Source organism: Osmerus eperlanus, chromosome 16, assembly GCF_963692335.1.
Source record: "Osmerus eperlanus chromosome 16, fOsmEpe2.1, whole genome shotgun sequence".
NCBI classification, from domain to species: Eukaryota; Metazoa; Chordata; class Actinopteri; order Osmeriformes; family Osmeridae; genus Osmerus; species Osmerus eperlanus.
The window spans coordinates 2,440,401-2,450,019 of NC_085033.1; the positions used below are offsets into that span (position 1 = coordinate 2,440,401).

At 44.2% G+C, this 9,619-nt stretch overlaps 2 protein-coding genes across 2 annotated transcripts; both read right to left on the reverse strand.

Moving 5' to 3' along the window:
• Positions 1 to 80: 80 nt before the first annotated feature.
• On the reverse strand, positions 81 to 1,624 carry exosc4 (exosome component 4). The gene is made up of 3 exons (XM_062482513.1): positions 1,408 to 1,624; positions 639 to 845; positions 81 to 557 (listed from the first exon to the last, which is right to left on the reverse strand). Exons 1-3 carry the CDS (start codon positions 1,576 to 1,578, stop codon positions 198 to 200), a joined length of 738 nt encoding a protein of 245 aa, XP_062338497.1. The 5' UTR covers positions 1,579 to 1,624; the 3' UTR covers positions 81 to 197.
• Positions 1,625 to 1,797: 173 nt separating this feature from the next.
• Positions 1,798 to 9,289, reverse strand: prkacbb (protein kinase, cAMP-dependent, catalytic, beta b). The gene is made up of 10 exons (XM_062480863.1): positions 8,954 to 9,289; positions 5,737 to 5,798; positions 5,496 to 5,624; positions 5,172 to 5,270; positions 4,449 to 4,531; positions 4,174 to 4,300; positions 3,990 to 4,085; positions 3,749 to 3,871; positions 3,478 to 3,642; positions 1,798 to 3,365 (listed from the first exon to the last, which is right to left on the reverse strand). The coding sequence occupies exons 1-10, from the start codon at positions 8,997 to 8,999 to the stop codon at positions 3,240 to 3,242; spliced, it is 1,056 nt and encodes a 351-aa protein (XP_062336847.1). The 5' UTR covers positions 9,000 to 9,289; the 3' UTR covers positions 1,798 to 3,239.
• Between the last annotated feature and the right edge of the window lie 330 nt (positions 9,290 to 9,619).

A 9,619-nucleotide genomic window follows, 5' to 3' on the forward strand; every position in this document is an offset into this window, starting at 1 on the left:
CTTTATATTCGGATTTAGGTATTTGTCTTAGGCATCTATTCGTTCCTAGTTGAATGTGTAATTTAAACAAGAGACATCCATTCGAGTTTAATGTGTTTACTGTATTTATTACAAATGCATAGGTAAATGAAAAAAGACCTTCCAGACTCAGCCCCTCCACAGCTCTCAACCCATCAGTCTAAGTACTGTGTCCCACATCACTCTCCAGTCAGCACCGACACCTCCTGTAAATGTTGCCGGACCACCTCGTCCAAAACCTTGCTCACTCCCTTGCATGCAGTCATGGCTGCCTCCATCAGCGTCTCCAGGTGGTCCTGGTGGAGTCTGGCGTCCATCTGCAGCAGAGCGATCTGACCCCCGCGGGGCAACAGAGCCAAGGCCAACGACGTGCCTCCTCCGCTCTCCTCTGCATGGCACAGGTCTGCCAGGGGCGTCTCATCTACGAAGCCAGCTGTGCAGGCACACACGTAGTCCCGCATGGGGATGCCTGCGTCGATCACTGCCAGGGTAGCAGCGTTCACACACGCACTGTAATTCCCACCATCTGACTGCAAGATCTAGGAGAAAGGAAAACTCATGAGTGTACAACAATAAAGGTATAATAACATGGAACATCCTCGCTTCGTCAAATCTAGCACCTTCACATAGATGTCTATTTGCGAGCGAGGGTACAGTTGAGTCAACACAGCGGCTTCGAATGTCTGCTTGAGGTGAAGGCTCATCTCTGTGGACTTTCGGTCTCCATGGGGTCTTCTTTTCCTCTCTGCAGTGCTGAAGGTGGCCATGCTGTACTGACAGTTGATCGCTGCTCGGTCATAGAGAATCTTACTGCGGCCTCCACGCACCTGGTGATATCAGGGGCAAAATGACATCAGATATTACTCTGAACCGAAGACAGGCAGGCATATGCCTGACAGATATATACATCTGTCTCATTGATCCTTAAGCTAGTCCTAGTTGATCGTCAACATAAGGAGCTCGGCTAGAAGTTTTACATTCATATTTAATTTAAAAGACGCTTCTATCCCAAGTTATACAGCTACAGTGCTTACAGTTAATACAGTATGTGCAGCATATAATCAAGGGGAAAACACTGTCCACAGTTCTAATAGTAATTCCTTGGTCAGTTTCAAATGTAGGCCTACCATAAGAGGTGAATGTAGCCTACAATTAAGTGCAGCTTAAGTTTTGGAACTTTATGGTTATAATGAGATGCTGCGTGCAATCGATTGCATTTTTTTTTGTCATTGCTGGTTTAAAGATAAGACAGTCATACTGTATAGTATTACATAGTATAGTAAATGCAATTTCCCTCCGCCAATACTCTCAACTCTGGTCTAGAGTACCTAGTAGGCAGCAACTTATCTAAATGCTAGCGTAAATAGTGGCTAGCTAGCTAATGCTTACTTCATGTGGACCATACACAACGGCGAGGGCCTTGGTATTTCCCTGCTCTATGTATGCAGAGCCATCGGCTTGGGCGAAAACACCCATGCGGGCTTGAACTTTGCGAAGTTCTGTGGCTTTTCTTCCATCCAGACGATATCCCTGGTCGGAAAGTAATTCCAGTCCTGCCATGTTCGCTGTGTGCCGCCGTGATAAACGCGTGTGCACAAAGCAAAGGACTACGTTACCCAGACGCCCTAATGTACAGTAAGTGGGGGTAAAAATAAATACATTCTAATCTAAAAACTCAAATATATTTAATAACTGTCTATTAATAACGGTCTAAACCTCAACTAGCAGGTTTGCGCTACATATCAAATCGGTTACTAAAATAAAACGAACAACAGTTGACACTTTTAAAAATAAAATTTATTAGCATCTCTAATGTGTATAAATAAAAACATATATATGAAACAATGTATATACGTATAATGTAATGAGCTGAACAATGACTGGATTATATGTGATACAAAGGAGCAGTCTTGTTTTTTTAGCCAGTGTATGTGAGAGGAAAACTGTACCTTCAAATCAAGCATCTTCTTTTTTTTCTTTTTTGACAATATGCATATCTATAAAGTTTCAACTCTATATTCTTTCAAAAGAATGAGCCAAACAGGGATGGCAATTCAAAAACATCAACAGGGAAAACATGGAAAATTGTTACTTTGCAATCCCTCAAAGTTTGCAAAAAGACAGCATAGCATTAATATGTTAGGAAGTGTGGACTTTTTAGGTATTACTAACAAGGTTGAGGCTCACGCCACAACACTTTACACTGAACTGATAAATGAAACACTACACTCTGAAAACCCTAAAAAGGATTTCCTTTTGCTTGTATCCCCACATATTGGAGGAACGTCCCTTCACAAATTAATATACAAAAGAACCCTTTTCATTTGTGTACTTGAAATCTGGACCTGAAATAAGATGAAGTAACTCAACATGTGCTTAATGTTTAACAAAATGTTTACCCCAAAGGAAAAAACAATTGTGTCTATCAGCTTTGCCATTCTCTGTAGTAGTGTACAATGAACATCAATGGGTCAGTGGATCAATGGGACTTCATGGGGTCAGTGGAATCTGCACTCTAAGGCAAAGAAAGGAAAGGGGCCCTCTCTTAACACATCATCCAATTGCTTCTATTTTGGTCATGCTTTTAACACCCAGTGTTCAAATGTCTTACAAAAGTGACAGAACAGATATGCACATAGGACAAATACTATTTCTGAAAGCTGGCCAAACATAAAATCCTGTTTCAGTCCAAGATACAATTATTCTCTTGATAAAAGCATTTGACTTGTAACAGACCATAAATATACACTGAAATCAACAACTAGAGGCAATACCCTACAAACCATGTGTGATTGTGCCTCATAAGAATCGATTTTGACGTTACACCGTGTGGACTCAACATTGGCCTTGGTTTCAAAGTGATGTTTCGGTTTTTCCTCCTAGGTTGAAAAGTATCACATTTTAAAGGGGAGCACAACATCCAAGACTACAACAACTGCTTCAAAGTAAAAAAAAAGTAGTGGGAAGATAAAAAAAGAAAAGAATAGAAAGAAAATACACTGGGGTAGTGACGTGTCTGCTGTAGACTGCAGGTGGGTGTAACAGTGAGGTGTTATCGGCACCAAAGGATCATGGCGACCTCATTCAGCCTTGTGGAATGAAGGGACTACGTAATAGTTTTGAACAATGGCGGTCTCTGCTTCAATCCCATGTCTTTAGAAGAGTGCAAAGATCCCATTATTTCATGTGTTTTAGCCCTGATATATCCATGTTCCTGTGTCCTAAAACTCAGAAAACTCCTTTGCACACTTTTCCGTTAAGGAAACCCGGATTTCCTCTTCCTCGTAGTCGTCGAAGTTGCTCGTGTCCCCCGGGCCTCTGCACTTTGGTATGAACGGGGCTTCCACCTGCAGGCACAGAACATCACACCCTGAAGACTGCACACAGCACTGGAGGACACCGGCGGGGGCCAATCGAGTGTTTCACAGAGACGGACGGCGAGGGAACACTGCCGCATACCTTTCTTTCGTAGATGGCGATCCAGTCCGTCGTGGCGAACCACTTGTGGCTCTTGATGTCGCTGACGCCGTTCTTCAGGTTCCCGTAGCGTTTGGTCAGGTCCACCTGCAGCAGGTTCCTCAGTAGGTCTTTCAAGTCGGAACTGAAGTGGGAGGGGAATCGTACCTGCGGAGAACCAGTGGCACGCAACCCCGGGGTGAGAAAGGTCACGACTGGCACTGTCGACCGAGCAGCACTGATGTTGACGTTTTTTAAGAGGACGCCTCCCTACCTTTCCAGACACAATCTTTTCGTAGATCTGAATGGGCTGGTCGGCGAAAAATGGAGGGTAGCCAGCAGCCATCTCATAGATGAGGACCCCGAGGGCCCACCAGTCCACCGCTTTGTTGTAACCCTATTCCAACAACAGCGGTACACGTAGGTCACGCCACGACACAGAAATGGCACAAGACAAACGACGCCTTTCAATGGTTGCTTCCTTAGTCGTTGTGACACGGAGATGTGGCTCTTACCTTGCTGAGGATGATCTCTGGGGCCAGGTACTCTGGTGTGCCACACAACGTCCAAGTCCTGCCTTTTACCCTCTTGGCAAACCCAAAGTCTGTCACCTGACGGGGCGACAGCACATAGGCAGGGGTCAAGGAGGAGCCAAATGATAACCCGAGACTGTCCTTTCCTGTGATCAATGTTACCAACCTGGATGTAGCCATGCTGGTCAATGAGAAGGTTCTCAGGCTTAAGATCTCTGTAGATCAGATCGAGCGAATGGAGGTACTCAAATGTCAGGACTATCTGGGCTGCATAAAATCGTGCGTGTGGTTCACTATGGAGGAAAAAAGACTGTTATAGGGACTGTCGTATGGAATGTACAGTGTACTTGCATGAGCAAACATCTTCTTACTGAACAAGGTAAGACTTTTTTGAACTACATAAAAATCGAAACATTGTTTGTGGCGAGGAGCGACGGTCACCTAAATCTTCCGATTCGTCTTAGATGCGAGAACATCTCTCCTCCTGGTACGTACTCCATCACCATGTACAAGTTGGAGTTGTCCTGGGAGAGAAATTAAGCAAACACACAGGCCACTCCAGTGTCAATGAGCTGCTAGACCAATGAAGGCTCTGTCACTGAGCAGACAGCACAGGGCAGAGACTGTACCTTGAAGGCTCTGTCACTGAGCAGACAGCACAGGGCAGAGACTGTACCTTGAAGGCTCTGTCACTGAGCAGACAGCACAGGGCAGAGACTGTACCTTGAAGGCTCTGTCACTGAGCAGACAGCACAGGGCAGAGACTGTACCTTGAAGGCTCTGTCACTGAGCAGACAGCACAGGGCAGAGACTGTACCTTGAAGGCTCTGTCACTGAGCAGACAGCACAGGGCAGAGACTGTACCTTCAAAGTACAGTCTGTTTTCTTGTCTTGCAAAAAGAAATGGATCAATACTTTAAAACAATCCAATACTATACCAACAAAAAAACATTTAAATTGATAAATGTTTGTCCCTTGAGGTCTTTGTTTAAAAGGTTTGTACCCCTGGCCTTTTGTTTATTTCGTATCTGTATAGTATTGTTGCTATTCTCATATACCGTACTTGTGATGCTACTATTTAGCTCATTTGTTTGTAACCTTCTCATTGCTTGTATTTCAGTACTGCATTTAAATAAAAATAAAATAAAAATTTAAAGACTGTACCTTGAAGGCATACTCCAGCCTGACGAGGAAGGGGAAACACACAGCCTGCAGGATTCTTTTCTCGTTCAATGTGTGCTCTATTTGTTTGAGTTTCACCACCTGATAAGACAAAAATATGAATCAACAGGCAGCTGCGGTGAAGGCATGACACTGCTTAATCCTGCCCTGAAATAACAAAACCTGTGCTGAACAGACCTTCTAATACAATAACCAGGTATGTGCCCCATTTCTAACATGTGGGTCACTCACAGCAATAAAAACCATGTGGGTGGTGTGAGGGGGGGGGGGCAGCACGTTAGGGAAACAGTGTTTTTCCTCCCTGACCTTCTGCTTGTCCAGTATTTTCATGGCGTAGAACTGCTCTGTTCCTTTATGTTTCACCAGAATGACTCTGCCGAATGAGCCTGTGCCCAAAGTCTTCGTCCTTTCAAAGTCATCTAGGCCCGTGGTGCTCTGTGATGGAAACACAGTCAGCTCGAGGGGGTAACTGGACATCCAAATACACTTCTAACTCCTGTTCCCCCTGCTTACCACAGGAGGGGAAACGACTGAAAACACTGCTCACCTGTGGTGGACACTCCCATTTCCGTAGGAAGTCTTCTTTGGCTTTGGCGAGAAACTCTTTAACTGGAAGGAGAAGTACCCACAAAAAAAACTTGAGTGAATCCCGTGGAACATCAAACTTTGTCAACTTAGACAAGGTCTGGATGGATCGGGCAACAAACACCAACAGATATTTTACAACGAGGGGTTAAGCAGCACTAACACACAATTTCCACTTTATAAGGGGGCTTGAGGAAGACACACACACAGCAAATGCACTGTTCTCTATCTGAAGAGGCACAGAATGACGACACACAAACAAACAACCAAGACGACAACCACCACCACAGACAGACTGGTGAGAAGTGATGACCGTGAGAGGCCTCTCCCCCCCCCCCCTCCCCCGTCTTATTAGGGCGGTCGAGGTTGACGAGGAAAGGAGAGGCCGGACTCCCAGGACATGCATGGCTGTTGTTCATCACTGTCTCCACAGCAAAACTGTTTTAATGAAAGCCTAAGAAACTCACACAGAATCACCACACTGATTACACAAGCAGGGACAAACCAACATGACATGGAAAACACAGCAGACATCCAGAATGACAGAGTGCAGACGACGACACGATTGAGATTTGGGGGAGGGGGGGGGTGTTGGAAATGCATGTAGTACTGAATCACAAGTCATATTTTGATGTCTTTAGAGAGCAAAGTTCTGTCATTTTGGGAATCTAGTGGAAAATATGGGCATACCAAAAGTCTCTATAGATCAGCAAGGATTTGCAGGAACAATCACCCACATGGATGGGATGATAAGGAAGGAAAAAGACAGAGAGAAAGGGAGAAAGAGAGGTCGATTTTTATGCACATTCAAGAATCTCGGATCAACAAACATGAAGCATACAGTTTGCAATGATGAAGCAACAGTAAACAGGGAGGCAATGACAGCCGCGCCACTCAAATACAAGACGATGCACTTGGAATGGCCCCTGAAAAACACAGAAGTTCAAAACACACAAGATGACCACATTCTCAGTGCTGTATATCTGGAATAGACAAAGTTTGACAAAAAAAGGTGTGTAGCCTATATGCTGTACCAGTCCGCACCACACAGACATATCTAACATGTAACACAATAGACAAGCTGATTATAGGTCCAGTCTGATCATCTTTTCTTCAAATAACAGAAATGTGTACTCTTGTGTTGTTAAAAAAAATAAAAAGTTCTAATAAAGTCACACACACATGCACACCCACAGAGCTATTATAGGGAACCAGGTCGCCTTGTGAATCAACCCTTCAGACAAATCTGCAGCTCAGGGCACTGTGTCAGCTTACACAGGTTTAATACCCAGCTCCAGCTTGGGACACTACTGCTCAGGGCCACACTGCTAGAGCCACTCAGCAGAGCGCCCTGCTCATCTGGTCCACGATGCCAGCGGGCATCTGGAAACGCAACCAGGTTAGTTTGCTTTGTCTCAGGACCCCAATAAATCTCACACCAACAGATTCATAAGAGTCATAAAATGAAATGACACCCCTTAACAACCTTGATACAGGTTAGCGGCCATAAATACTTACACATCCAAGTGCATGTAGCATACTATATCAATTAAACTTATTTCCAAGTGAATGTAGGCTTCCAGAACATAAAACAGAATGACTAAACAAAGAGGTATGTAGTTAACAAAAATTAAGTGGTGTTAACAAGTCTAACCAATTTAATAAGCGTTGTCCCACTTAAATTCGACTACAAACCAACACCGACTCGGTATCTAAACTTTAGCCTAATCTGAAGAGAAGCATATCATTTTTGCCTTATCACTATCAAATGGACACTGGTTATCAGCAAAATACGTCAAAGCATACCATGGCAAATTAATGCAGGCTAAGGGCTTGCTACGTCAAACCTTTCAAAGCTTGTAATTCAGCTTATCCTCTGACGAAGGTCTGATGACAAGCCTTTCCAGTCAATGACAAACTGTGTGTGTGTGCGCGTGATTGTACACACAGTACATGTGTGTGTGAGAGACAGAACCTTAGCTCTACCTAGATAAAACAGGAACTCTAAACAAAAAAAAGACATCTGTGGTAAATCACTTGGGGTGGTTGTAGTAAAGCCTGGTTTTATGAATGGGAACAAGAGCATTTGTCATATCTTCACCATATTTGGTCATGCTGGTGCGCTCAGGGAGAAAGCTGTGTTCATACAGTAAATCAAGAATAACAAAATAAGCAAACTGCTTTCTAATGATATAACACGTCATGGCTGTCTACAATGACCTTTGTGTGGCCATGGTTTACTCCAACATTAATACAGTTAGGTAGCATTTGTACACATGAAGATGTGTTGCAGAACCACCCATATTAGCCTTCAAGCTATGATAGCTATACAACAGTTGCGTGCAGCAACCACAATATACAAACAGCAGGCCATCATCGCCGGAATTACTTTCTAGGTCTAAAACCCCGACCCCGGCAATAGCAATGCATTTAGCTTTGCGACCAACAGTGGATTATAGGCTCGGGGCCGTCTCCAGTCAATACACTGGCCCGGTACAGTAGCCAGTTACCGTTAGCTTTCAGACGACAAATGGAGAGGCAGCTAAAAGGTTAGAGCTAACAATACCAGATAACTGTTAAGCTAACAGGTTCGCCAGGTTCTCGCTTGTTAGCTAAGGCCTTTTGCAGACTTAATCCACCAAGTATAATGATAGCAGGCAGGCTAGCTACACATATCATATCTTCCCTAGGCCGTTAAGTCTTAAAACCAAGTGGCTAACACATGCATATCGTTTAGAGACCAACAGCTATCTAGCTAGCTAAATAGAAAGCTGACACTCGGAATCTGTAAAGTTAGATAGTCTTCCTCTGTAGCAAAACTAGCTAGATTAGCCAACCCAGCCCCCTCGCTAAAATAGGGTTGCCAATGACAACATCGTCTAAAAAAGATTGGTAATGATCACATAACTTGACCAGCATGTTCCAATTAGTTGGCCTATAATGGACACTTCCTATAACTATAAATGCAAGAACAGCTGGAGTAAGTACACAGCAAATGCATAATCGAACGTTATGCATGTAAAAATGTAGCTTTGCTGGGTAAGACTAACCAAATTCCAGAATAAGACCATGTGAGCCCCAACCTTATTTGAAAAGACAGGCTCTCTAAACTGCATTTGATGTAGGTGCTGTTCTCTGTATCTAAATACATATGAGCGTGTTGACATATTTTAACTCACCGCTCTCTAGCTCGTTGCCTTTCTTGGCAGTGGCAGCGTTTCCCATCGTATGGAAGACACGGCGATCGCTAAGACTGCGGGAGATGGTGGTAGCTAACTACAGAAATATGCCCCCACTCCTTGATTTTAACGTAACAATGTTATTGCAACTCGATAGCAATGTAATGATACAACCTACAATGAAATATATTGTCAACAGCCCTATTCAACCCCTTTGCTAGCGATGTTTTCCGCCCCGACTATCTCTGACATCCAGCTAGCGGTCACTTCTCCCACAAGCATTCTCTGTTATTGGACGCTTTGCTCAGGCAGAGATCTCTGGTTTCGAGATATCGTACTTGATCTACTTCCGCCTCTCGAAGTTCTTCTTCTTTTAAATTAGCGGCAGTCTAGACAGATATCGGCGCATTACTGCCTTCTACAGGCGAAAGAAAAAGCATAGCGCTAAATATCTGCTCCAGGCTATACCCAGCCTAGGCCAAGAGTACAGGCCTTAGGATATTAACTTTTGGACCATCCAAGCAGTCACTCCCCCAGCAGGGTCAGCCAACCCACAAAACAAACTGCAAACCTCCGCTCAGCCCAGACCACAGTGCCCCAGCTTTCATCTGGTAAACACGCATTCATCCTACCGCCCCCAGAGCCTCCCTCTCCTGTTTGACTGGC